This window comes from Fundulus heteroclitus, chromosome 18 (assembly GCF_011125445.2).
Source record: "Fundulus heteroclitus isolate FHET01 chromosome 18, MU-UCD_Fhet_4.1, whole genome shotgun sequence".
Taxonomy (NCBI): Eukaryota; Metazoa; Chordata; class Actinopteri; order Cyprinodontiformes; family Fundulidae; genus Fundulus; species Fundulus heteroclitus.
Window position 1 is genome coordinate 12,169,231 of NC_046378.1, and position 27,936 is coordinate 12,197,166.

The following is a 27,936-nucleotide window of genomic DNA, read 5'->3' on the forward strand; positions in this document are numbered from 1 at the left end:
AGTGGGGAGAAGCGGGGGAAGGGATGGTAAAATGTTTGATTAGCGAGTTGAGCACCGAGAGCTGTTTCTTTTTCATCAGGTTCACTCTGCACATCTCTCAATACCCACAAAGAGGGACTGAGATGCCGCGCATCCTTGCAACCACCTGCTTGGAGCAGTTCAGTGTATCAAGCTCGGTGTCAGATATAAAACAGTTCCATGTAAAGACTTCTTGCCACTGAGCAGTTTGTAGTGTGACATTGCGTAATAAGGCAACGTCGAACTAATAAGGCTACATTATTCCAATAATTAAAAAAAAACAGAAAATATAAAAAAAATAAAGAACATGAACCCAAGGACATAATACAAACACACACAAATAAGAAAAACAAAACCCAATGAACTCAAGATTGCATCAAAAACTCAAACATTGTGGAAGTTGTGCAACACATCTAAACATCATACCTACACCTAGGAATGGTTAAAGTAGTGGGATGATCTGGGACTGCTTTGCTGCTTCAGGGCCTGGATAGCTTGGCATTATGGATGGAGCCATGAATTCTCCTTTCTAACAACTAATCCTGGAGTAGGATGTCTTTCTATCAGTCTACGACCTCGAGCTGAAGCACATAGATACATTTTGTTGTGTATCAAATTTTTATTTAGTCTCTGCATAGACATATCTATATTCTATTTGGGTGATATTTTTCAAGATATTCCATTTTCTCTATTCCCTATTACTTTTTTGAGTATTTTTTAGTGTAGCCATTAAACAAGGCCACGTCCAGCTAACCAATTTCGAGAATCCGCCATTTTTATTTCTTGGAGCAACTTTGTAGTCCAAGCTGAAGGATACTGAAGCTACGAGTGGATAAGTCATCGGCTGTTCATTACACGTTCCCCAGCATACTATAAAAATGGCCGAACTGGGTGAAGTGGAACGCTTCGTGACCTGGTGGGGAGCGGGGTGCCTCCTTTAGATTTAAAGAGACAGCAACAAAACGAGTTGCTCTCAGATGCACCTCAGAACGGTGGCAAAAAGGGGGAACGTGGGGTAAATGAATGAGGAATTCAGGCCAAAGCATTGCAGTTCCATCTTATATAGAAAACAACGGAATGATTTAAATGTGAAAAGGAAGAATTGGAAAAACATGTATGTCTCCTTTAGGGTTTAAAACTAAGTTCAGCTAAACTAAAACTATTTTTCTAAGGCGAGTGGGACACTTCTATATCAATGCATAAACTTTGTTGATAGTAAATATATTATAGCTGCTCCACCAGTTTTTAGGTGTAGGAGGTGATTACTTTTTCGCAAATGGCCAGGTTGGTTTGGGTAGCTTTTTCACTTAGTATATGATATCATCATGTGAAAACTCAATTTTGTTTTCACTCAGGTTCAGGTCTTCGTTGGATATAAACCACTTTTTTAATGATCTGAAACATTTAGGTGAGAAAGAAAATCAAAAGCAGAGCACAGCTGCACCAAGACAAGGTAACAGATGTGCTGTAACACTGCTGTTGCTACGTGAATATACAGTAACCCTAGCAGCGACCATCCTCCACTTTCACCCACATGACTGCAGACACCTATTATTCATTCTTAGCTGTTCTTATCTTTCTTCACCACCCGTATGCGTATTCATACGATGATAAATCCCACACAGACACTTTACTCAGTTCCTTTTTTCTGCTGATTCAGTACTTAATCACAGATGAAGATGCATTCAACCGGAATACATTTGGAAAAAAAAAATCTATTTGATGAATTTAAAAACAAAATATTTTGCTTTAACTTTTCCTTTGCCATCATTTATCAGGGCAAGAATTTAAAAAAAATCTCAGGAGATTTTCTAGTTTGTGTTGAGCTTTTTATGATGCGTTTCCAGTTGGATTACTTCTCTCCTCAATTGGCAGTTATGTGGCAAAAAAGATAAACATTTACACAAGTCATACATGCACTAAGTCCACAGCAAAAAGACCCATTTTTTTGCTGCCTTGAAGCATGTAACATCTGTTTGCCTTCTGCTCTACCTCTCTCTGATAATATATTTCTCCCTTTAATCTATGTAACGCCGCTGGCTAAGGCTTGTCTTAACTGTCAATGTTTAAATTCACCCATTCTTTGCCTCCACGAATGTTTCTCTTCAAAGTTCAGCCAGAAATGCCCATTTCCCTCACTATTTCTGTTTTGGACTTTTTTTCTACATACTTTAATGCTAAAGGTTTGACTGTTAGAAAAGATTGTTCCCGGGGACACTTGACTGATTTCTTGCCAAAATCCCGCAAATAGGAACAGTGCTGTTGTTTGATCCTCATGCTTCAATGTGGATTCAATTGAAAAAGCCGAATGCACACTCTTTTTTAGATTTTTTCTGCTTGTTTCTTTGTCTTATGTTATGAAAACCATGCCTGTTATTCTCCTGGTTTTAGTTAAACATTTTATGTTCAAGCTGCGGTTTGAGGCAAAAAGTGTAAATGTGTCCTCTTGTTGGATAAAGCTGCAGCATTACATAAAAAAAGATTACTTTATTCAACAACAATTTCTTTGTGATAAGCTTTATTGTAAAAAAAACAAAAAACAAAAACTTGTGTTGTTTTGTAGTTGCCCTGGGAAAATAAGCAGAGTATTAACATGGTAAAATTCACAGAAAACTCCATCTAAGCTGAACAAATGTATCTTAATCTCAAAGAATCTGAACAGAATATTCATCAGTTGTCTTCAAAGGCTATTTCGCTATTCTTACAAATACAGTTTTGTGCCCCAGAGCGGACAAAGTTCATCAAAGCTAAATCTACGGTGGCCCTCAAAGTATGCAGCAGCAGAGAGAGCCAAGCCACTGGGTTGCAGCATGTTTGGGGCAACACTTTCATCCTCTTGCACTATATATGGCAATGTTATCATTACTGTCTGAATTGCAACAGAACTAGGCTAATTATTTAAGCACCATGCAGTTAAACTATATTACTATGATATGTCGGTGATACATTTGTTTCAGATTGGAGCTCCCTGTTAATGCAGAATAAAAACTTTTATAATGTAAAGAGGTGGTAAGGGGGTGAAAGCATAAAGGAACAACTATTAAGTTTTTTTTTTAGAGCCAAGGCATAGCAGATATCGGCCTGAAGAAACCTTTTCAATAGAAACTTGTTGAGAAAGAAATGATTTTGTTAATAATGCTTATCTGTTTAATTTAATTCAGCTTATTTATATAGTGACAATTCAAAAATACACGTCATCTCAAGGCATTTTACAAAAAATAAAAAAATCAATAAGTTCAATCTTACAGACAGAAAAATTCCATATTGATTGTAGTCATCAAACTATGTAATCGAATCTCAGGTGATGATAGAAAATATCCTGGTGAAGATTCTCAGTCATCCAGGTCATGGTCATTCCAAAAAAAGGTAAAAAACAAAGCAACTGGACTTGTTTTCCATAGTTAAAGACGTTTCGCTTCCTCTCCAGGAAGCTTTCTCAATTCAAAAAGTCTGGAGTAATGTGGGGTAACAAGCTTTATACCATTGGCAAACCAAGGCCTTGTAATGGCTTAGATAAAGAGGACAAAGGACACTCTTTTGAGGACCAAAATGTTCACATTTTGGACAAAGAAGACAGATGGTTTGAAAGGGGTGTCAAGGAAGCCATCTACGTTAAGAGAGAAAAAACAACTTTGATCTGGGGAGGAGGCCTTTGGTTTCAACTCTCAAAAATTTACAACACAGCTGTAGGATTAATTCCGGCCAACCATCACCTTAACTGTCACCCTCATATGGGTGATCAAAACATTGTTCCTTTAAGACAAGCCAATAACGACCCTGACGACTCCTCGTTACAGAGGAGTGGACCAGTTGCGGTTCAATCTGCTGGCTTAATAACTTTAACAACCGCCCATTACTAAGGGGTGGACCTGTTTCTGTTGAATTTGTATGTTATCTAAACCATTACAAGGCCTTTGTTAGGCAGTAGTATAAAGCTTGGTACTCCACATTACTCCAGACTTTTTGAATTGAGAAAGCTTCCTGGAGAGGAGGCGAAACGTCTTGAACTACGGAAAACAATTCCAGTTGCTTTGTTTTATACTTTTTTTGGAATGAATAGAAAATATCAAAAATCATGTTCATATGCACCCCCGCTCAATATCTGAAGACTAGAGAAGAATTAACAAATCTTCACATTTTGTGCTGCTGGAGCTTACTTGAGCTTCAAAACTGGAGCTGGAGGCAAAACAAGAGTTGGATTTTCTTTTTTTTTTCTTTTTTTTTTGAAAACTACATTTAAAATCTGGTTGCATTCACAGTGTCCCAACACCCTCAAGGCAAAGCCAAAAACATTTCCTGTCCTTGAACATGGCAGCTCAACACCATGACAAAAGAGCTTAAAGCACAACAAGGTCTTCAAAGTCATATCTCCTCATATATGCTACAAAGTTGTCCATTTGAACTCTACATGGAAGAACTTCAGATGGGACATTGGAATGTGAAAGAAAGTTTAATCCTCTGATTAAGGATTTAATCTGCACCATCTTGGTGGTTTTCAACATTACTGGCATGACAAGGAGACTGCACTGGATATGGTTTCCATGCAACACAGCGAAAGAGGCTCCACCAGCCTTTAATGCAACAATGGAGCTTTATGTTGGTCAGGGCCTTTTACCTACAGCTGGTTGTGTGGCGATGTTGCAGCAGCAGGCAGTCCTTCTGGATGAGGGTCTTTGTCTGTGTGGTGATATGAATGGGTCAGTCAACAGGACATCGCTGCAGTTCACCACGACTGTTCACAACCCTGGACTTCTTCTGGGGTGGATGGCAAAGGTGGTTTCCAGAAATGGATGTCAGTTCCAGTCCATGAATCCCCTCCATGAGGCTTTCCCACCAGCCTACTGCAAACACTTGCATTAAGCAAGCTTGAAGACATTTCTGAGGTGGTTAAATGGTGGCTCTACTTACTATTCAAAATAAAATACAAAGTTGAGTAGGTCCTCTGGATGGGTTCCTCTTTGTTGATAGATTTGATCACTGCTATGGACTATGGAGTATCTTTAGAGACAAATGGTCAAAGATTCCTCTCCCTGTACGTCAGAACAAAAGTTCAGTCCAATTGGTAAAAGGGAGCAGTGCAACGTATTAATAGCAAGGTTATTAAGAGGTATCAGTGATTTTGGTTTAAAAACTTATTTCACTAAAGATCTTTTCCATCTACTGGAATATAATCTTTGCTGATTTTCATATTTTCGAACACTTCTTTATCTGAGGTACCACCAAGTCTGGAGGGTGTCGTATTTTTTAACGCTCTTTGTGATAACTTAAACGCTTCCTCTCAGGACAGCTCCTACTATGGCTACAAATCGCAGCCATAGTAGGAGTAGTTCAGGAGTAGGATACATCCGCTATGTATCACTGATGCGTGATACATAGCGGATGACAAGCCTGGCGTCTGATAGGCGCCAGACCTGCACAAATGAAAGAGAAATGAGTGAAGGAGCTTATTAGTGTAAATGAAAGTGTAAAATGTGCTTCTTGGAAAATCCAGCTTCGAGAAACTTTGACAAACTCAAAACAGAGACGGTGTTATTGGATAATTCCATAGAACTCCCTCTCTCTCACAGTTTTACAGAAAAATAAAAAATAAAACAAGCACATCTTCGGTTGAAACCAGAAAACATGTTTTTTCGGTAGGCAAGTCAGGGGGACATAAAAGACACCACAAGAAAGACAAAGACAGAAAGTATGATGGAGTGGGGGCAGCAGGATGAGTGTTGCCAATTTCCCACGAGAAAGTTATTTAGTCAGCTTGTCAACACACAAACAGGCGAACCCAACCTACGTGGACTCCCCGTTCACATCGTGTCACCTCGGACACAAATACTGGCTCAAAGAAACAATGAGGGCGACAAACTGACAGATAGATGTGTAAATAAAACCAGAGAGACAAGGTTGTATGCAAACATCCAATCCACAAAGCCCGACAAAAGCCTACAAACCATCTCTGCATGGGGCAAAAATCTGAGTTCCAGCTTCCTTCCTCCCCTCTTGGTATTTTTTTAGCCCCCCCCCCCCTCCCCCCTCCCCCCCTTGAGTCACAGGAGCTGCGCTTATATCTGATTATGCCATGCAGGCTACCTCCAACAGCGCGTGAGTCATCGCCTCGCTCGCAGGCAGAGGCGCTGCTCCTTCGTTTCAGCCAGATGTTTGCACTGGGATGGAGATTCAAGGAGTGGGGGGGGGGGGATTCCTCTTATTTCCTCAATGGATATTCCCTGTGTGTTTGATCCTTAAATCTGTTTAATAATCCTGGTTAAAAGGTTAAATGGTTTTTAGGCTATACACATAAAAGATTATGTTCAAACAGAGACGCTGATTCCGGATTTCTTGTTCGCTTTTTTAATCCTGGGCTAGAGTCCTGACACATGTATGATAACTCAAAACTATGTTAGTTACGGAAAAAAGCAGTGGAGGCCGGTAATCTGCTACAAGATGCCATTGGATTTTTGAAAACCTTCATTTTAACGACTGTCGTAGAAATGTTGGATGTAATGGTAACTGAGTAGAGTTTAGGAATAACTATCTTAAGGAGCAAATTTCATCACATTTTAGACCATAAAACTTACAAATAGCGAAATAATAAAACTAATGAATCACAATCAGCCTTTTTCTTGTATTTCAAAGCAGATGTTTCATTTGAAAGCACACAAAGAGAGCAACAATCTTTACAAAACGAAGACACTGCCATATGGAATGATGACATGCCATCTGGACCTACCTTTTAATGTAAACTAAAACGTTTTTTTTTTCCTCAACGAAAACATATGACAGTATAAATGTTATAACAATGTGGTTTTCTTTAAGGAAATTGCCAAATAGGTGTGTGGTCCCTTACTGGCAACCTAAAAAAGAATAAAGCAAGCACTCTTACATCCCCAAAGATTCAAGTGAGGGAGTTATGAGAAAGTAAAAAGGTGAAGATGGCAACCAACAAAGACATCAATTCATTTGAAACACTTTAGCCCTGATGCCGGCGTTAGCATCCAGACCATCCAAGTACCTGTTGTTTGTCAGTAGAACGTTTTTAAGGCAGGAAATGCATTGTTTTACTGAGGCTTTTAAATTCTGATGTCCTCTGTCCAAAAAAGTGCCGGATAATTTCTGTGCATCATGTTATTAAATGAAAAACATGTTTAAAAGAAATCTCAACTTCTCCAAACCTTCCTTAGCCATCCCATTTAGCTTCAACAGTTTTTTTCAGACCATGTATTCTGACTTTCCTTTCAATTACATTTCCAAGCTGAAAGGGACTTAAGGGGTAAATTAAATATTGTGAGTAATTTAACTGTAGAAGGGCTAAGAGCCTGGGTACCAGGACAAACACTGTCCTCGCCACAACGTTTTGACAGCTACATTATTATACTGAAGGTAAACTTTCACAAGTAAAACGAGGACTAGTTATTTGTTCAAAAGTGAGATTCTTGGCTGCATTAACCCACTACGACAGGCAGTGAGTAGCCACTGATTAGGGTTTCACAGTTGTTTGGAGAAAAATAGGTGCTGATGCCCATAGTAAGAAAGCAACAATGCTGGTCAGAACTGGAGCACTTATAACAACGTTAACCAACATTTTTCTCACAAACAGTTATTAGCTAATGCAAAAATAAACAGAAAATAAACCAATCAGACAGCATTTTTCCTGACTTCCAGCTCTACACTGAATAAATTGCTATATAAATATTCACCTTATGAACACAAAATATTAGCTGGGGACTTTGCTATCACAACTTTTTTGAGGAAGTGTGTTGCGTTATGACCAAGTGAAGTGGGTTCACAGCAATTTCGGATTTGTTTTCATTATTTCACACTGTTTTACACGTAGAAATCAATACAATTACTTTTGAATACAATTGGAAAAATTTGAATCCGTAAGAATGATGATACTTGCCCTTTGGAATTACCAGAATGTCTTTGCGAGCACTTCACAGACATACAGATGAGTATGAGTGAGCCCAGGCAGCTCTTCTATGTGCCAGAAAAAAATGGGCTTCATGTCAAAGGATTGCTCAGCATTTAGGGAAGGAAAGAAAAAAAAAATCTGAGACAGAGAACCAGAAAGAGGGGGGGGGGGGGGGGGTCATTAGAGAAGGAGGAGGGACAAATACAGGATGAGAGAGTGAGGGCTTGAAAAAGAGTCCGGTAGACCTGCAGGTCTGTAGAAACGTGAGAGCAGCAGCAGAGGACCCTTAAAGAAACACATAGAGAAATATCACTCTAACAGACACACACACTCATAAAGACAGAGAAAAGGGGAAAGGACCTGAAGCTGAGCAGACAGACTTGTTCAAATCTCCTACATATTCTCAGGCGGCAGCAGCATGTTTTGGTGGAGAATCCCTGAGGCGGCGTTTCTGCTCTCTGCGTGCGCGTGTATCACCCTTGCCTACGAGGATGACATCGACGTCAACTACGCTGACAACTACTATAATGAAATCACAGATAGAGAACCACCGGCACGTAAGTGTTCAACTTTAAACATCTATCTGAGTATCTCACAGATACAGCTGTACGTTGTACAGTCCTTTTGTAAAGCTATTATTGAGTACATCTGTGTTTAATCGTTTTCTGGCTGTGGTGGAGGAATATGGGGTAATGCTTGTTTCTGAGGTGAGGTCAGTACTTTGGTTTATGCAAGGATGTAAAAATGCACAGAATGGCAGCAGAAAGTGGGGAAAACATCTTCCCAAGTGACATCATCTCTATAAGATATAAATGTTAAAACCTTTATGATTTGACTCTTAATATGTATTTAAGAAGCTTAAAACAAATATGACAAGTGATCTAGAGATTCAGCTTAAAAAACAATAGTTTTTTTGGGTGATGGTCTGTGATTCATTTAGCGATGTTTCATGAACAAGTTAGACTAAATTTGGTAATTTCTGGTTAGTTTGCTTAACATAAGAAAAAAAGAGAAGAGGCAAAACAAGCACCACAGTTTATAAAGTATTCAGGCTGCTGGCAGAGATAGAAATAAAGGTGTGAAATGACATCGGTTATTTCATTAAAAATTCATTAAGGTATTAGATTATTATTTAAAAAGAAATGATCAAGCTTCTTGTTCACCATGCATGGACAAGGCAATCCTTAGGAGGCAGGACAAGAGAGGAAAGACAAAGTGACTACATGTGTGAGTTTTTTCTGCGTCAGCGAGGGCCTTCACAGTTTGCATTCATCCTTTGTTTGTTTTTTCTAAACCTAGTAGGAGGTATAATTGCAGCACCATCAGTTAACAGGCTTAAATCTGGGCATGCCGCCTGTTGTGTGATTAAACGTGATGGAGGGCAAAAAGTGGAGGGGCTCTGAGCAAATGACTGGGTGGTAAAATACACACACAAATTAGTCCAGAGGATGGGGGGTAGGAGAGCTGCGACGAAACACAGCATTCATAATGAGTTTGCTGGAGGAGGGCCAGAAAAAGGTCAAGCACGTGGGTTGAGAGCAGTTTGTTCACAGGTGTGTCAAGACGAAGGGGGGGGTCAGAGGTTGGAGGGAGACACGGGTCACTTGTTCTGGCCCGCTCAAAGCTCCCAATCTCTGAGGGGAATCTGAATTAATAGGCAACATGAGAGAGGTCACGGTACAGTTCATGTCCGCATGACTGACAGGCTGAAAAATGACATTCAGCAGACAGGAAAAGAAGGGTGTCGAGCTTAAAGGCGACGTTTTCTCAAAATCCTCATCAATGGAAGACAGTCACTCACTATGCACCGACTAAAAAAGTTTACAAAATATAGAGTTTATGGATTCACTAATGAATAGCTATCGCGTTGTTGTGACAAATAAATTAAAGTTCAGCAGAACTTTTGAAATTCTCTTATGTTTAAAGACGTTTTTTTTTCTTCTAAAAAAAATGCTAACTACTGTCTGGACTGTTGGATTATTAAACCAGAGGAAGCACACTGCATGAAACCAAATCCCGCCTGCTCTGACTAGCCATGGACGCTGGGAAGCTAAAACAAGCAATGCAGCCCTGCAATAACGCTGCCCCTCTCTCCCTGCCCCCCCATCCCCAGGTATACACAGAGGCTGAAAGCGTCAGACGTTAAACAGAACAGCATGTGTGACACGTATAATACCCACTCCTTGTAGCTTTAACCCTCGGATTTGCTTATTCTCACCCGTTTGCCCCACGTTTCCCACTGCTTGTGTTATCTCTCTCCTTCTCCAAGCACATTATTTTCCTTCCGTCTCGCCCTCGTTTCACAGCTCAGAGCGGGATAATCTCACAGGAAACACAGCGGGGGAAATCTCTCCGTTTCCTTCTCATCACTCTCCCGACAACTTGACATCCTCATTTGTTCCCATCAACTTCTCGCGCTTACCCGCTGTCCTCCTCTACGTCTGCTTCTGTTTTTGTCACCAAATTTAAGAGCTGTTTTTTTTAAAATGCTGGAGTATTTTAGCGATCCATGAATATTTTAGCGATTGTTTAGAACGCGTGTGAAAATAAGAAGTGCATTAAGATCTGTGTACAAGTGAGATTTCATAAAAGTTGCGTGGTAACTGCTGTGCACCATGCAAGCTGATGACATTGAGCGAACACCAGTAAATAGAGATTGTAAAGCACGGTGAGTAATATTGATAAATGGAAGAAAACATCATTGAAGATTCCCTGCATCTTATGGCAGCTATATCAAATCTGAACTTGGGTTTGGTCAAAGCTATCGGACCTTTCAACCTGAATTTCCAACTTCAGGGAGTTTTCTAATCACACAACATATGAACTTGGGGTTGGTTAGGCACATCCAACTTTCCATTTTCTGAGTGTAGTGGGTGTTCTACCCATAGTGCATCTAATCATGGCTTAAGCTCGTGACTCCACCTTTGAAAGCTGACATTATTAATTCAGGGGGGTGTTCTAGTCCTTCTAAATCTGAATGTCAGGTTGACTCTCCAAGCTGAACTTCAGGGGGTCTTCTACCCATGCTGAATCTAAACTTATGATTGGTTGGAGATCTCAAACTCTCCAATTAGAAATGATGACTTAATACTGGGTTTTAACTGATGTTTTTACCGAAACACAGCATGCATTTCTCTCACCTACAAGGTTGAGCTCAACTATGTCAACAAGTACTAATACAATGATATCATAAAATACATCATAAACAGCTATTAGAAAACAGTCCAGATTTTGTGAGTAAAATGTTCTTTCCCTTTCTAACTTTTTTATCCCCTCTCTCTGCAGCCACACCGAGTACAGCTCCCTGCAATTCTCCAGACCTGACAAAATGGGACAAACTCTTCTCCATGTTGGAGAACAGCCAGATGAGGGAGAACATGCTGCTTCAGCATGCCGATGAACTCGTCAGGGTTGAGTTGGGGTCATTGCGTCAGGACTTGCTAAGGTGGGTCTATAGGTAGGGGTCATAGTTGGGTTACAGGAGGTACATTTTCAAGATATGTTGGAGGGGGACAGGTGACTCGCTGTTGTAACGAGGGATTTTAATGCAAGACAAAAGAGGAGGTTTAAAGCTCTTCTGCTGTAAAAGGTGTAAGTCTTTTCCACTCATCCTTTGACAGGTTTATAGCAGAGTATGGAAGGTCCTGTGGGGCTGCCATGGACACAGCGGGAAGACGGATATATTTGCAGCTGGAGGGCAGTCTACAAGAGACTCTGGAGCGCTTCAAGCTTGGTGATCTGACCTCTGCTGCTGGGAACTCTGTCAGGAATGCCAAACACCTGGAGGCCCAGATCCAGCAACTTCTCTCTGCGGCACATATCCAAACAACCAGGCTTGCCAAGCTGGAGAGCAGCTGCCTCAGCGGCAGCAGCGAGGGAGCTGGCTTGGGGTTGAATGGCAAAAAAGGATTCCCGCTCCAAGAAGTGACGCCAGGAGCGGCTGCTTTAGACACGGTGCTAGCTGAGCTGCAAGCGGTGAAGGACAAGCTGGACGAAGAGCTGAACTTATCAAGGCAAAGACACCTGCCTGCAGGTAAAACCTCCACCTTACTATCAGCAGGTTGTCCACACTGATGGGCTTTTTCTTTAAATCTGTGAACCATTGATATCCAACAGCCTTCTGTTTATTTACTGTTACCTCCTTATGAGACACATTTAGGGAACAGAACTTCAACCAGGACTTACTTCTGTTGCCTATAAGACTGGCCAAGAAAAGGTTGTCTATAAGCACTTTTTTAAACAGTTTAGACATTATCCCTCTCGGGCAGAAGGCCTATCTCGTTTCTCACAAGTCTCCATTTAAAAAGTTGAGTCAGGGATGATTCTGCACACCATCCATTGAAAAGTGAATGAGCTGCTTTACTCATGACGCCCTCCTTTTTAAAGTCCAGAGATGTTGGTCAGACCGACACACACAGAGCAAAAGGAAGTGTGCTCATTACCCAGTCGCCACAAAAACCACACCAATACACCCTGAGAAAGTAGAACCAGATGGAAACCAACACAAACTCACACACACAAGAAGCTAAGTTCAACTTTCTGAGTGCCAGAAACTTGAGACCAATAGAACATCAATATTTAGGATATCCAGTTTTAGCCTGGTGGGATCGTGAAAGTTGACTGTGGTGACAAAAAAAGTTTAAAGAGGAAGGTGAGGGCTAACCAGAAACATTTATACACACATATATGTGTGTCTTGATCAAAACCTTAAGACCGGTTAAAAAAATTGCAAGAATTTTAAACTACTGGATCTTCAGAAGGTTCTTAAAAAAGACCCTCACAAGGCTAAAAGAAGAAATGGGAGCAAGAGACAAAAACTTTTGAGCAGGCTATTTTTAAAAAAAAAAAATAAAATAAAACTTTAACTAAAATATGCTGCTCATTGGCTGATTGGAAGTATAACACCACAGACCACAGAGTTTCAAAAAATGACTCAGTAATGAGTCGCTCCATCATTCTTGTTCATCAATTCAGTCGTTCAGGCAGTCTTGATGCAAGTTTCTCCAAGTGTTGAAGGCGGCTTCAAGAAGAGCATCCACTGTCTGGAACTGATGTCCATTATTATAAACCTCTCTTGTCATCCATCCCCAAATGTTCTCAATAGGATTTAGATCAGGGGAACACGCAGGATTGTCTAAAAGAGTAGCGTTATTCTCCAGGTAGAAGTCCTTTGTCAGGGGGGCATTGTGAACTGCAGCATTGTCATGTTGAAAAACCCAGGCATTACCACACAGTCGAAGGCCCTCAGAGATGTTGCAGCAGACATCCTTTATGACTATGTAGCCAGATGCTGGTCGATCTCCCAACACAACCTGAAGCTCCATTGTTCCATTAAAGAATAAAGCATCCCAGATCATGATGGCAACGTAGCCCTGCCTGAGGGGTCCACCAACCTGAAGGTTTCCTACCCCCAATAAATGCTGAGAAAGGTTGGAAAAGGATTTCTCACTTTAAACTATCCTAGAAACATAATTTGACCTGGCCTTGACCTTCTGCAGAACGAGTCTTGTCAGATCTATGGTAATTATTTGTGATTTTCAGTTTTTAAACAAATTTCTCAGTCATTGTCTGATAGGTTTAGAGAACAAAAATGCTAAATTATGAGTAAATGACATTGTTTGGTGTAAATCACATAGATAACTTACTAAACATAAATTATATAATCTAAATAGCATCTTTCTGCATGGAGTTTTAATCTTTTGCCAGTAAATGTTTGGGTTCACTGCCAGAATTTGGGCTTCCTCTCACAGTCCAGGTTAATTATCCCTCTAGACTGCCTTTAGGAGTGAGTTTGTGTTTGTATGGTTGTCTGTTCTGTTTATCTCTATGTTGAGATGAAAACCTATATTTGCTTCTAGCTTGCAGGTCTGCTAGCTTTATCTATATTATTCAGGAAAAAAAATGATAGGCAGAACCTCTAGTCTCCAGTCCCATATTCTCTAACATTAAAGGAGCATTTAATAAGATATTCACTGTATAATCAACCTAAATCATTCACATTTGTCACCTGGGATGGAAATAACATTCCCTATTAACAATTGGTCCTCTCCATCAACAATGTCTTAGTCAAGTTTTTCTCCTTTCAAACCTAAAGGTACGGTCCAGAACTACTTTGGTTCAGATTGTAGCCGTGTTTACTTCCTGGTTCCTGAGCCAATCATATGAGTTCCCAGGGTTCCCATAAAAGAGCGCAGCATTTGATATTTTATCTTGGCAAAGGAGCAGCAGCCTGCTAACATGGAAGTCGGTAAGAGAAGCAGACCAGAAATAGAACAGAATAAAACATCATAGACCTGTCCAGTGTAAGTAAAAATCAGTCTAACGGACCATTGAGTAAATGGCTGGTCTCTGTGAAAGCGTTGTGTATATTTTGTTTCCGAATGTAAGCACTAGGTGTCAGATTACTTGTTGTTCCTTTAAACATTGAATTAGATAGTAATATTCACCAGATCTGTATAATGCTTGTTTCATGTTATCATTGACTTGTATCCTATTTACCCATTTACTTAATTTGCTTATCCATTTTTTATTTGTTTTTACCAGTATTGTTGTTGTGTTTTCAACTTAGCTTTATGGGATGAGCATTATTTTTGTGTCCTACTTTGGTTTACAGGCATGTTTTTAAAGTGACATCATATGATGGACACTTATAATAGTTCTGTAAAACTATACATATTTGTCACCATTTGCGTACGAAACAGTAATTTTTGCTGAATCATCTCTTGTCGTGCAGGATGCGAGATGGCCCTCCTGTTCCCTATGCGCTCCCGTCGGATTTACACTGCAATCTTTCCAGATGTCCATCCGTCCCCGTCCACCTTTACTATCTGCATGTGGGTGAAGCCGACTTCGGTCTTCAACAAAACTGTCCTGTTCTCCTTCGCACACCGTCGAAACCCCTTTCAGATCCAGCTGCAGCTCGCCCAGACCTCCGCCCTGTTCACCGTCGGAGAGGAAGCTAATCAGGTGGAGGCAAGGAGCGTGGTAAGCCAGGGACAGTGGACCCACTTGTGTGGCGCCTGGTCCTCCGAGCAAGGCCTGGCGACCCTGTGGGTGGATGGGAAGAAGGCGGCGTCTACCACCGGTATGGCCAAGGGACGCACCTTACCCAAGGGAGGCTCCCTGCAGCTGGGGCAGGAAACAAACGGCTGCTGCCCTTTGTCTTCAACCGGAGGGAGCGTTGTAGTTGGGTTTGAGGGAGGTTTTGATCCAAAGCTTGCATTTGCTGGAAAGATGACGGGGGTGAACATGTGGGACTCTATGCTGTCAGAGGAGGAAATTTCCCAGCTAGCAGTTCAGCCAGGCCAGGGCTGCCAGCACAGAGGGAGCACAGTGGCCTGGGGGGTGACAGAGATGGTGCCACATGGAGGAGCTCAGTTTATCTATTGATCTACCTTTTTAATGCTCATAATCATTCCTAGCATAAATATCCTACAGGTTAATAAAGGTCGGGCTGAAACTGAGGACACAAAAGTGTTTCATCACCTTCAGTGTTCATTAATATCTCCATATAACACAGGCTGGCATTTTCTTCACCATCTTTACTGATATTATCGTGAATCTTAGAAGAAATAAAAACACACCAATGCTGTGAGAGACTAAACTTTGTGCTTTTAACATATCATTTCAAACGGATTCAGTTCATTCAGTTTAGCAAACCTGACGGGTTGCCAGAAACGTGCTGCAAGCAGCATTTGCCAAATACTTAATTGGAGTGCAAGAAAGACAAAGAGCTGCTGACTCAGTGTGCTGACTCAGCGAACAGAACAATGGCCAAACAGCCGAGCAGAAACAAGAGGTCATGCACATCAACAAGAGATTATCCTGTAATTGCAGGCTAATGACATTTTTCCCTTTTTTACTTCTGAGGATTTCACAGAAACGGCAAGTGCAGTTAACCTGAGAAGTAAAACAAGTTGTGTTTCCTTGTGTGTTTGAACAGGAGCCACAAGCACAGGGGAAAATGTTGCTCTATTTTCCCCGGAGTCTTACCAGTCAAGGCCACTTAATATGTTTTAATTCATTAAATTCAATCACATCTTTTTAGAATACCACAGTAATAAAACACTCTCTTGATTAAAAGCTGCTGTACTTGCCTTCCTTTTAGATGTGAACAACTAGAATGTAGAAGTAATTATTATTTTGTTATGACATTATGAATCTGTAAAAAAAAATAAAAAATTTATAGCACAAATATATTTTTATGATAAAAATACTATGCTCATTTAAGTGTTTACATTGATGTGTCATGAATAATTGTTTGTGCTTTTTCTTATTTGTGCTCTATGATTAAAGGATTTTTTTCTTTTGTCTTTTTGGAACGAATAAAGTAAAAATGTTATTTTGAATATGTTTGCGGACAGTGGGGACGATGTTTACACGGTCTAATCTTGCATGTTTAAGCTTGCATACTATGTTGCTTGTATTATACTGTAAATTGTTTGGTTCAAGTGAACAAATAAAAACAGAATGTATTTTGTAAATAAATATTTTTGCATAACATTAATGAATAAATGGAAAGCAGCGTATGAATAAACATTTAAAGTTAAAGTATAGTTTTTACTGGATAAAAGCTTTTGTGGTCATTCATTAAAAGAAGAATAAAACATTAAAAGTCATCTTACAGAGGGTATACACAAATTATTTGGAGCAGTCTACTGAGGATTTTAACACTAAACTTCAGGCCCACATAGGAAATTCAGTGCATCTTAATCTTCTTTATTTACATCCCAAATTAAATTTCTCAGGCGGCAGCAGCTGATGCAGGGTTTGTTTAAATCCCAAATTAAAATTCATATGAAGCTTCATTTAATGCTCCTTATAAGTGGGAATTCAAAATGTGTTGCTTTGTTTTCTTCACAGTCAACTATCATTATGGTTATGGATTTGCTTTACTTCAGAAACAAATGATTTAACGCCTTTTCAAGGATTGACTAATATGCAAAGCATTTACTAAATTACATTACATACACTTAACTAAGGAAGTTTTTTATTTTATGTTTTGATCCTAGAAGTTAAAAAAAACTTCAGCTTCCCATTTGTGACATGGCACAGCTTCATCCCAGTGAATAAAATGAAAGCTTTTCTCCCCACTAAGTTGCTAAATGCGAGACAGAGCTGGGTTGGCTCTGTGCTCTACTGCTACAGCTTCTGTCTGACTGGGTACTGCAGACATAAACCTGAGGAGGTAAAGCATCCACGGTATGCTCTTACATTTTCCAATAGAAAAGAGCTCCAAAAACAGTTGAGAAGGGTGGTGCTGCACTGTGATGGTGTATATTGACTGAAACATGTCAGTAATTTTAAAATAGCCACGGGGAATTGTTACCAGTTCTAATTAAAAGGAATAAGAGACTGCACTAGAGAAGAACTCTTCTGACAAGTGGATACTCATCAAGAGCACAGCATTTACAATACCGGATGCTCATTGGTTATAATTAAAGCATTGCTGTGCTGGTGGGTAAAACATGACAGGAAAGGCCAGTGACCAAACAATCAAACCTCTGACACCTGTCTACCATTTGTACCATAATTCTTTCCATAAATAATGTATATGTAAACATATACATTATTTTTTGGATTTCTATTTCATACAAAGTCAATTAAACATAAAAACTAAATCTAACTAAGTTATAAAGGAGAAAAGAGTTACATTAAAGTTTTTTCTTTAGGAGACACAAAGTTATGGTTCCACAGCAGGAACCCTTTCAGGGAATTAGGTTTGGTTTCACCTGTAGGGTCATTATTTTCACCTCTATTTACAAAGTTCTTGGTTGCAACAGCTATATTCACCCTGACTGCAGCTGTCTTTCTTCTCCAGAAAGGCCAAATTTGCATAATTCCTTTAAAATGTATTATAGTTATATCTTAACATAGGGACTCTATAAAGTGCACTTTCGTACTTGCCTAGTTCTAAACACAAAGCTAATGAAATCTAAAAAGCTAAGAAAAGATGCCAAGTTCTGCTTTAAATAATTAGTTGCACCTTACAACAGGAAAACAATACAAATATTGTTTGCACTGCTTAAATAGTTCTTTATTATCACACTTGCTGGTTATGATAGATGGCAACAGTGGTGGCTGTTCCCTAACCCTAATCCTAACACACAGTCACTTGCCATGTGGTGGATTTTTAAGTCTGGTTTGTCTGGTCTAAATTCCTTTATCAGCTTTTTTTTCCTCCAGCAAAAGCCTAGCAAAACTATTTTGGAAATAAATGGCCAAATGTTCTTTTGCTGTGCAATTCTCTCTGTTTTATCGTTGCTGTGCAAGCAGTTGTGTTATTCTTATCGATTCTTCTATTGCTCTGATGCAACTTGCATTTGATTTGTCTATTCTACACTATATATTTCTACATTTACTTATGTCACATGTTGTGTCTGTCTGCGGGTAGCAATTCATGAGCAAACCAAACTCCTCATACGTGTAAAATACTACTTCGTTATAAAGCTCGTTCTGATTCTGATTGGATGAAGAATAACACAAAAGGAGTTGATTGGCCACAGGAAGCAGAGAGCTGTACCCCCGTGAAGAATCTTTATGGGAATGGGAGGGCTGGATAATCAAAGGTTAGACACATTTTACGAGAGAACAGATGTGATAATAACCTTTTATTTCATAATGTTTAACTATGTTTACACTTTTTTTCCTGCAGTTTGGACGGGCACGGCGCCCAGGCGCCCCTTATTGACAAGCGGCCACTGATTGGTAGTTTAAATACATCTGCAATCAGACAAAAACCTCTAGCAAATTTAGTTTTACTTTTCGAATAAACTGCAATGTTTTAAAATTATATGGCCTCAATTGCAAAAATTCAGACTGACATGTTTCCCCTGCAGCTATTTTCTGTATATTTTCAGCAACCCCAGTAAATGGATCACGTCTCTGATCCATTGCCATTTGATCAACTGCTCTGCACCAAATGTCTAAACCCAGAGTTCAGTAACTTTATGTGTTTTGCAGCAGCACAACCCAAACAAAGGCCCTAGATGACGTATTCCAATTCTTACCTTCAGATCACATTTTATGTTAAGATGGAAAGGAGCCCTTTGGCACTTACCCCCATGGAGCCAAAACCAGTTCCGATGTTGTAAATGAGCAAGTGTGTGTGTGTGTGACATCTTGCTGTAGCTGTAAAACCTTCAAACTGCATCCTGCTGTTAACTCTCTCTAAGCAGGCAATACACACATTCTCACACAAACACACAGCAGATTTCTCATAAAACTGAACATATACTAAACTGACAGAAACAATGTAAATACGTCAAAACATACGTTAGAACTGGCTCATACCATTCCTAAAGAATGCATAAAATAAGATCACATGTATACGAGTACACAGCCCTCCCCTGGCTTCAGTAATAAATACACACGTGTGCGGTCTGTCCATCCGGCTAGCTCATATAACTAACCCATCATCTGCCTCACCCTTGTGTTTATGCTGAGGTTTTAAAATCAAGCTTTTGCAGCCGGCTCGTAAAAACACAAAAGTCAACATAAGGCTGAAGTGGTCAGAGAATAGTAGTTGGATCTAAGCAGAGAAATTACATCAGAGGTATAAATTTAAACCGTTCAGTGTCTGTTTAAATCTGTCCAAGGCAGTGCAACTCAAGACTCGCGAATAATAATCTCCATCTCTCTTCTCAGACACTCTGACCAGCTAACCTGTCATTGTTCAAGAAAAGATGTGAGTTTGTGCATGAATGATTGTTTGTGATGCCTGTCTCAATGTCACCCTGGATGAACTCTCACCCAATGACCGTTAAAGACAATAGCAACAGCAACCACCCACTCACCCCCGATGCCCCACGACCCTTCAAGGATCAAGGTCGTGCAAACAAAACAAACCGGGTTGTTTTCCAGAACCATTTTAGATCTGACTCTAACCCCAGCTCTAGTCAAGAGCTGAAAGATCTTTGGTGGAAAAGCTCTAAAAGAGGGTTTGACCGCAAAAAGAAAACCAGAAACCACCTGTAATGAAAATGATCCGAACCCTAGTTTATACGTGCGCAATTAATCTTAAAGCAATACACCACGTTGCAACACGTGTGGAGGCAGCAGTTGAGGAAAACATTGACAACTATGGTAAATTTTACAATCAAATATTAAAAAACAAAGAACTGATCTGTGAAAGTTGATGAACGATATTAAATGACATAAACAGAAACTAAAATCCTTCTTATGTATACACATGTCCAATAATGAGTAAGTGCTGCGATGTAATACCATTATTATCCTTAATGGCTTGATTACAGCACCTTCTGATTGCAGCAGTAACTCCCAGTTCCACAGGAGTAAACATCTGATCTGACTATTGCAGTTCTGCTGAAATAGTCATGAAATAGACACCCATAATGATAGCCTACGAGCACAACTTCTATAATCCTGCCCCCCAAAATCAACTACCACATCTAAATAAGCACAATTACAACAATCCTTCCATACCGATGAAGACTTTATGAGCTCACTCTAAGTCAGGCAGGGTTTCTCTTTTTTAAACCAAAAAATGTGAGTAAAATGGTTTGAGTTTATTTCTGGTGCAAAACAATTACAAAAAAAAGCAGCGAGTCAGTGTGGATCATACCTCCCAGCACACTGACTGTTATGGCCTCCGTATGTTCAGCCAGCAGGTCAGCTTTGGCTATGGCAGCCAGCGATAGATAACTGGACATGTTTCTGCTCAGCTCCCTGTTCCCCCTCTGCAGGAACCGCACCGCCACTGGGACAGCCAGCGCCATGACTGAGGGACAGCTGTAGTTCTGAGGAGATGAAGAAATGAAGGTTCAGAATAAACTCATGTGCCTAAGGAAAGAGGAAACAATGGCTTTCCTTCCCTCGTTCTCTGCAACCCAGTGCCTTCCAAAAATATTCACACCGCTTTAACGTTTCATATCTATTCATGTTGCAAAAACAAAGCTTGATACATGACTTTGGCCTTATAAGCACAAGGAAAGATTTTAGAAATATTCTTGTAAAAGAAGACTTTCCTTTTTTCTTTTTTGAGTAAGCTTTCCCACATCACAAATTTTCCTTTTTTCAATATATTTTAGCCCAGGTTTGACCAGTCCACATATTGTGTTTTTTATGTTTGTTTTTATGTAATGATTTTAAAAGCACTTTAAATGTTTCTTTTGTTTATTTGCAAATAGAATAAAAGGTTAATGAATCTCAAACTGAGAGGCAGATGCATACAGCCAATAGCTGACGCTAAATGTGTGCAAACCACAACACAGTGACTAGGGCTCCATCCGAATACCCATAATAATACCTCCTAGCTATTATTTATGGGTATTTGGATTATGGGACTTCTCAGGAAAAACACTTTTATAGAAAGAACTCCACATGAAGTGGATATGGAGAAGAACCACTCGATTCCAGCTAATCAGCACAAGAGGCCTCTCTTCACCACAGAGGACTTTGACACGCTTCTACAGAAAATAGCTGTTATGGAATTGAAAATTTGCAGACTTGAAGTGAATTTTGATGTAAACGCCACGAATGGAAATGAAACAACCCTGCCTGTGATTCTGAACTGTGACCACCAGCCCAGTAACTCAGCGAACAAACAGTTCCCTGATGAAAATGAGAATAAACCCAACTGCAGCTCACCCTGGACCACTCTGGGTGCAAGGCCAAAAGATCAAGGAACCGCACACCTAGGCAAAGAAAACTGGCTGATATTACAGAGAAGTGTCCCAAGAAAAGTGTTCTCACAACAAATAATAGGAGTAAACATGCTACAAATCAGATTCACTCAACATGACACCCAGGAGGATCATGACAACAATCAAAGGTGTGTCAACAATCTTCGCTATAACCTACCAGAGAAAAAACAAGCTACAGGGACAAGAACCCTAATATTGTGCAATGGATCTGTAAGTGGGATTAAACATTTCTGTAACAAGAAAAGCACAGAGGTGTTGATTTATAACTCTTTGAACTATGACCTGGTGCCTAATATATCAGACATCCTTCTAAGGATCATGAAAGAACACCCAACCCAGGAAAACCTCATAGTACAAGCTGAAGCCTTGTCAACGATGTCCGGATAAGAAAATCAGAAATATTGAAAGAGGATTACATTCTTATGCTAAATTAAATTGATGGCCTTAATGTCAAGGTGTTTCTCAGTGGCCCTCACCTGCCCATTAATTGTGGAGATGAGACTTTTTTTTCAAGTTCTGATGCTAAACAAATGGCTGAAAAAAAACATGCAAACAAACAGCTGTAACTTTCATAGACAACTTCAACATCTTTTGGGAGAGGAGACATCTGTTCAACAGAGGTGGTTTCTCTCTAAATAGGGCAGGTGCAAAATGCTAGCCTCGTGAGACCATCCTGATCTCGCGAGGTTTCAAGGTTTCACTCGCAGATCAGTCTGGATACTCTCCGTTAAAGAAAATTTGGAGCCGTTCACCAAACGAACGTCCAATCAGCGTTGACTTTGAGGCAGGTTGCGGTGTGACGCAACGGGAAGCGCGTCAGTTCAGTCTAAAGAACATGGCGGCTTCAGCCGATGAAACTAGCGTTAGCGTGGCTATCGAGCAAGTTTTATCGGAATTACAGAGTATTTCTCTGCTGAGCTAACGAGCCTTTACCTGCAGCAGCAAGAGTAGCTTGGCTTGTGGTTGTGTTTTCGTCGTCGCTCTGTTACGAGCGACGACGAATCTGATTGGTTTATTTGGCCCGTCTATCACCAACATAGGCCAATCAGCTGACCAGTATTTTCGCCCCTTCCCAAAATTACTTCAACGGAAGGTTTCCAGATGGATATGCAGAGCAAATCTATCTGGCGGAGTCAGGTAAGCAAAATGCCTGATTTCCAACACTTTCTATTCTGTAAGCCATGTCCCATCAGCTTTGTCCCAAAACAAAGCTCAGCAAGTACAAAAACAAATGATAAGCCCAGTACAACCAGAACAAGCCAAGATAAAGATAACCACAAAGATGACACAGAAAGAGACTACATCAGAAATACAGGAGGATTCACCCCAGATCTCAACAGGACAAAAAGAGGACTCCCCTTTATCTCCCACAAAGAACCCAAAAACCTCCATCCTGACAGACACCGGTCCAGACCGCACCCACCTCCCCTTTACCAGGCCCAGATGTTCCCCTTTCTGGATTTCATACACAACATGAAATAAGTTGTTATGATTGGCCTGCAGTTAACATCCTCACAGCGATTCTGATGACCCTAGCTCTGTGACTAAACCAGCATCTTCCTAAAGGCCGCAGAGCGCCCAATCCTCTTCCTCTACATATCAATGAACATGTGCTCAGGACTTTCAGATCACTTTTCTGTGATACATACCTGGCCCTAGCTGCAACCTTTTCAGATGTGACTGTTTCTAGCATCAGCTTGGGCCTTTTGTTGAACATAGCTACAACTGCTACCACAACTACTTTATTTATAAAGCACTTTAAAACGACACCAGCTGCAACAAAGTGCTGTACAGACAATAACCAATTAAAGGGGCACTTCTAATATGGAACAGCAAAGCGTTCCATAAGTTAGGAGCAGCAACACTAAAATCTCTGTCTCCTCTGAGCTTAATTTTAGATCTCGGTACCTCCAGGAGCAGCTGGTTAGCTGACCTGAGGCAACGAGCAGGAGAGTGTGCGTGAAGTAGCTCAGAGAAGTAACATGGGGCAAGACCATGTAAACCTTTAAAAACAAATAAAAGAATCTTAAAATGATCTATAAAATGCACAGGCGATAAGTGGAGGGAAGCCAGGATATGTTTGATGTGCTCCCTCTTCCCAACTCCAGTTAAAAGATGAGCAGCAGAGTTCTGGATCAACTGAAGATGCTTGCTCAGTCCACTGTAGAGAGCATTACAGTAGTCGTGTCGGGTTGTAATAAAGGCATGGGGTACTGTTTCGAAATGTTGTTTTAAGAGAATTTTATCTTTGCCAGCTGCCTCAGTTGATAAAAACTGGACTACTGCTCCAACCTGGCAATCTAGTTTAAGATCACTTTCTATTTTAAAACCCAAGTTTGAAATGGCCTGCCATAAGTAAGGCGCCAAGGGGCCCAGATCAACAGAAAATGGTTCACAAGAGCTACTGAGACAAAACACCATCACCTCTGTTTTCTTTTCATTTAAAGTTAAAAAGTTTAAAGCCATTAACACTTTAATATCTTCAAGACAATAGTAGGGGCTTGATTGAAAAGGCTCCTTTTTTTAGTGGCATGTATATCTGACTGTCATCAGCATAAAAATTAAAGTAGACCCCATGTTTTCTGAGTATTAAACCCAAAGGAAGCAAATAAAGGGAAAAAAGCAAGGGGGCAAGGACTGAGCCCCGAGGAACCCCATAATTTAGAGGAGTGGATGGGGATGCAAAATCAACTATTTTTACAGACAGGGTTCTGTGTGACAAAGACCTAAACCATTTTAATACAGTACCACTAAAACCAAGTTGTGTCTGTAAACGAGATAATAAGATATTGCGGTCCACTGTATCAAAGGCAGCGGTTAGGAGAAGCAAAACAAAAACATATTCACCCAAATCTCTTGCCCTGAATAACATTAAAAACTCTCACTAAAACAGACTCTGTACTATGCTGAGTTTTAAAACCTGACTGAAAAACTTCTACAATCCTTTGCTCATCTAAAAAAGGCTTGACCTGGGAAAGGACAACTTTCTCTAAAACGTTAGAAATAAAAGGCAGCTTGGAGATAGGCCTGAAATTTGCTAAAACAGTTTGGTCAAGGTCAGGCTTCTTGAAGAGCGGCTGCACCACAGCGTGCTTCAAATTTACAGGGACAACACCTGACAGCAAGTTGCTTTTTGCAATAGCAAGGATGATCTGTCCTACGCTGGGGAAAGCCTCCTAAAATAACTGAGGGGGAGCAGGATCACAAGGAGAACCTGATGGCCTAATATGTTCAACAATATCCTTTAAAAAGGTCTTATTCACTGGTTCAAATGTATTAAATACAGCTGGACGGAATCAAACAAGAAAGGTCACAACTAGGTGCAGAAATGAGGGCTCTTACAGCAACAACCTTATCTATAAAAAATATATAAAACACATTTTGGAACATACTTCCAGGCAGACAGGTTGTGGGGCATTAAGAGCAGAATCAATCATTTTAAAGAGCACACAAGTTATTTTGATGGGACACAATAATGTCGGACAGATATTTCTTTTTTTGCGTCTTTAACGGTAGCTATGAAATATCTGTGATGATACGAAGCAGAAAAAAGAAAACCAAAAGGATAACAAACAGGAATAGACAATCACACTTAAAAGTCATAAATTGTCAGATGCAACCTGCCACAGAGAGAATATTAACCACTAAGTCATATAAACTGGCTTTATTCTACTAAACTTAGATCTCTGACAGGAAAATCCCTTTTAATCAATGACTTCATTACTGGCAATGGTTACATTTTTAACAGAAACTTGGTTACATGAATTTAATAAAACACCTATTCTGATAGTCAACGCCTCCAAACTACAATTTTCTTTGTGAGAGCAGACAGCAAAAGGAAAGGTGGAGGAGTGGCAACATTGTTTAATGATTCACTAAAGTGTAAAAAGTTTTGGGGAAAATTTGACTCTTAAATATTTGGCTCTCCAGGTAAAGAGTAGGAACTATGTTTCTGAATGTTTACAGGCCTCCTAAGTCCAAATTCAACTTTTAAAATGATTTTAATCACCCCTTATCTGTGATATGGGTTATGTGTATTATGACTGATTATCGTGGGAGACTTCAACTTTCACATTGACAATACTGAAGACAGAGGTGCAAAAGAACTGTGTGACACACTTGGAAACTTTGGTTTAACTCAGCATGTTAAACAGCCAACGTACAAATAGTGACATATTTTAGACCTGATCATCACTAAGGGTCTAAACATCTCCAAAGTAAATGTAACTGATGTTGCCCTATCTGATCACTTTTCTGTTACCTTTGAAAGCATAATTTCCAGTGACTCAAGGGACATCATAACATAATGCAGCTTACTCTGCTACTTCAACATTGCGCTGTAACTCAGTAGATGAACAAGTAGATAACTTTCAGTCTAAAGTTTCAGACATGATTGTCTTCATTGTTCCAATTAAAGTGAAGGTTGTTTCCGATATTATTGGACCTCAGTGCAGCACTTGATACTGTCAATCACTCCATCCTGTTAGAACGCCTGGAAAACTGGGTCAGCCTTTCTGGTACAGCTCTTCACAGGTTTAAATCCTACTTAAAGGACAGAGACTTTTTGTATCAGTAGGTAACTTTACATCAGAGACGACAAAAATCCCATGTGGGGTTCCCCAAGGGTCCATCCTGGGTCCCCTCCTCTTCAATATCTACATGCTCCCTCTAGCTCAGATCATAAAAAATAACATCAGTTACCATACCTATGCAGACGACACACAGCTATACGTCACCATGTCACCAGGTGACTATGAACCCATTCAAGTGCTGAGTCAATGCTTAGAAGAAATTAGTGCATGGATGTGCTGAGATTTTCTTCAATTGATTAAAACAAAACTGAAGTAATAATTTTTGGACTGATAGAGAAGCAATCAAAAGTTAGCACACAACTTCAGTTGCTTCAGCTAGGAACCTCCGATCAGGTCAGAAATCTGGGTGTACTGATGGACTCTGATCTGAACCTCCAAAAATATCTAAACACAATTACAATGTCGGCCTTCTATCACCCGAAGAACATTTCCAGTATTAAAGGACTAATGTCTCAGCAGGATCTTGAAAAACTAATCCATGTGTTTATCTTTAGCCGAATTGATTACTGCAACGGTATTTTTACAGATCTGCCTAAAAAGTGAATCAGACAGCTGCAGCTGATCCAGAACGCTGCTGCTCGCAGAACACCATCCCTACAGCGAAACATGGTGGTGGCAGCATTATGCTGTGGGGATGTTTTTTAGCTGCAGGGACTGGGAAAGTGGTCTAAGTCGAGGGAAAGATGGATGTTACCAAATCTTGAGATATTTTGCATGGAAACATAACCATGTCAGTCTGCCAGTGACACAGGGACAGGGGTTCACCTTCCAGCAGGACAATTACCCAAAGCATGCTACTAAAGCAACACTGGAGGGGTTCAAGGGGAACTTTTTACATGTGTTGGAATGGCCTAGTCAAAGTCCAGATCTCAAATCCAATTGAAAATCTGTGGCTAGACTTGGAAGATTGCTGTTGTCAAGTGAAAAACGTCCAACATAAAGGAGCTGGAGCAGTTTAGCCTTGAGGAATGGTTAAAATCCTCGTGGCAAGATGTGGTGAGCTCATAGACTGATCTAAAGCCACATGCAGCTCTAATTTCCATAAAACCTGGCTCACCAAAGTAATGACTTTGGGGGTGGGGTAGAGCTGTACAGTTATGCAGCCCGAAGTTTTATGTAATTTTGTCCTATTTGTCATTTGCGTCAAAATAGTAAAAAAAAAAACACATTATTCTTCAAAGTTGTAGGCATGGTTTGCAGATGAAATGGCACAAAAATCTATTTTAATTCAACATTGTGATGCAATAAAACATGCGAAATGCCAAGAGGGTAAATACTTTTACAAGGCACTGTACATGTAGCTGGAAATCTGCATGTTTCCCCAGGCCCCCTATCAAGTGTTGAACTCAATAGGGTGTTGTTTGTGTCTACTCTTTACTTGCTTTACTTTTCTGATTTTATTTTTATGTACAGCATGGAAATCATCTGAAAAGATAAAGCAGAAAAGCAAGGCTGCTTTTGTACAGCATCTTTAGCGAGATGTACTGCCGACTCTGAATAGAGATGCACCAGCACCCTCTAATGGACAATCTCATAAAAAATGTGTTAATACAATTTAGATATACATTAGGACATTGAAACTCTGAACTTATGTTAGATCAACTTAATATTTGTATCCCTCGCATCATTTAAAATATTTAATAGCAATGTTATTAAATTAATAACAATATTAATAATATAATTTTTGAATAGCATAGTTTCTCTGTCTGAGTTATGACTCAATTCTGGCACATGATGGCAGTGCAGGTTCTGGGTTAAA

General features: G+C 40.0%; 2 protein-coding genes across 2 annotated transcripts in view; one reads left to right on the forward strand and one right to left on the reverse strand.

Annotated features, from left to right (window-relative positions):
* LOC105934693 (ventricular zone expressed PH domain-containing 1) overlaps nt 1-27,936 on the reverse strand; it is a gene marked incomplete in the record, with an annotated part of 84,094 nt that overhangs the window by 35,373 nt on the left and 20,785 nt on the right. Inside the window, 1 exon segment of the mRNA XM_036149895.1 lies at nt 20,505-20,679. Coding sequence (XP_036005788.1) covers nt 20,505-20,679 — 175 coding nt within the window.
* Nucleotides 8,162-16,539, forward strand: ptx3a (pentraxin 3, long a). Its single transcript, XM_012874805.3, has 4 exons — nt 8,162-8,478; nt 11,207-11,366; nt 11,542-11,954; nt 14,655-16,539. The coding sequence occupies exons 1-4, from the start codon at nt 8,340-8,342 to the stop codon at nt 15,308-15,310; spliced, it is 1,368 nt and encodes a 455-aa protein (XP_012730259.2). The 5' UTR covers nt 8,162-8,339; the 3' UTR covers nt 15,311-16,539.